The 1,442-nt window shown below is 30.6% G+C and overlaps 1 protein-coding gene across 1 annotated transcript in view; it reads right to left on the minus strand.

Annotated features, from left to right (window-relative positions):
- The window catches only part of CPS1 (carbamoyl-phosphate synthase 1), a 171,448-nt gene that overhangs the window by 98,713 nt on the left and 71,293 nt on the right, over nt 1-1,442 (minus strand). The window contains exon 10 of the mRNA XM_007935894.2: nt 227-325. Within this exon, the coding sequence (XP_007934085.1) occupies nt 227-325 (99 nt within the window). The remainder of the gene's footprint in view (nt 1-226; nt 326-1,442) is intronic.

Genomic DNA, 1,442 nt, shown 5'->3' on the forward strand with positions numbered 1-1,442 from the left:
TGTATGGAAAGTGAATTTGCTCTGTAAATTTTCACCCAAATCACAATTAAAAAAAAAAAAAAAGAACAAACAAAATAATTACATGCTAAAGTGATAGGTGATTACAATATTTTCAATAACTTTTCATGGATTTGGTATTGTCCACATCATTCACTTTAAGAAAAATCATCCCATGACAGAGAAAATACAAAGTATACAAACAAAAAACAAACTCACATACACTAACCTCAACTCGAGACGCAACTAGTGCTGGCTTTGGCAGAACCGATGTAATGGTGGTACCTTTCCCCTTCTTCATCAGTGAGAAAAAGGAATCAAACAAATACTAGAAAAAAAAAATGTAACCAAATAGTTAGAAACATCAAAATGTTTAAGTTTTCCAGATAAAATACAAGTCCCCGGTTAAATGAGAACTTCAGATAAATGACATGTGTTTAGTGTAAGTATTCCCAGGCAATATTTGTTTTCTCATTTTGTTTTGTTGCCAAATCTGATAAAACTAAATATCTGCTATTATAAGAATTAGATCAAATAAACACTTTAAACACTGTTCACTTCAAGTCCCATAGAAATACCTTTTCAACAGACAATTATCATTGCAGATAATGCATTGTGAGTATGGCAAGAATTCTCCCACTCCTTAATTGAAGATCATTTTCTTCCTCCAGTCTCCAATTCTAGTTATATAAAAAATTGAAGTGATATCATCTATGCATCTTAAAGTTCAGAATAACTGGATTTTTAAAATTTTACCAGCTCTAAATAATCTCCAAAGAGTATTCTTAAACTTTTCTGTGACTTTACTTCTGTTTTTTCATTTTTGTTTTGTTATTGTTATGTGCCGTCGAGTCAGCCCCAAAACATAACGACCCCTCCTTGAGTTTCCGAGGCAGTATCACTACGGAAGTAGGATTGCCCAACCTTCCTTAAATGAAAAGTTTTCTTCATTAGACATGATGAATTTCAGCCAAGGGTATTCATTGTGTGACTAATTGGCAGGACAAAAGATGATTAAATGATAGTGAGTATTATTAAATATCCTAATTGGAATGTTCCTAATCTGAAGTACTGATAGAAGCTAATAAATTAAATTTTTAATTAAAAAAAAAATACACACTTTAGATGATAACGTTATATGAACATATTCACATATAACTGAATTTTATTTATAAGCATCATCATGTATAGATAATACTATAATAGCTTTTCTATTAAGAACTTATATTTCTTACCATAGGGTAAGCTCAAAGAAAAATGATAAACCTTCACATCACATTAAAAAAGAGGACAAGCACAAATATTCAGCATATACTAAAACAAAAGCAACAAGGGAAATGATAACACAATTCTTAAACATAATGAGCTCAGCACAGAAAATAATATGGAACAAAGAAACCAGGGACACCATGAAAAAACACATAACAAAATGACAGCAACAAATT

Source organism: Orycteropus afer, unplaced genomic scaffold (assembly GCF_000298275.1).
Source record: "Orycteropus afer afer isolate SDZICR_OR568_19922 unplaced genomic scaffold, OryAfe1.0 scaffold00002, whole genome shotgun sequence".
Classification (NCBI taxonomy): Eukaryota; Metazoa; Chordata; class Mammalia; order Tubulidentata; family Orycteropodidae; genus Orycteropus; species Orycteropus afer.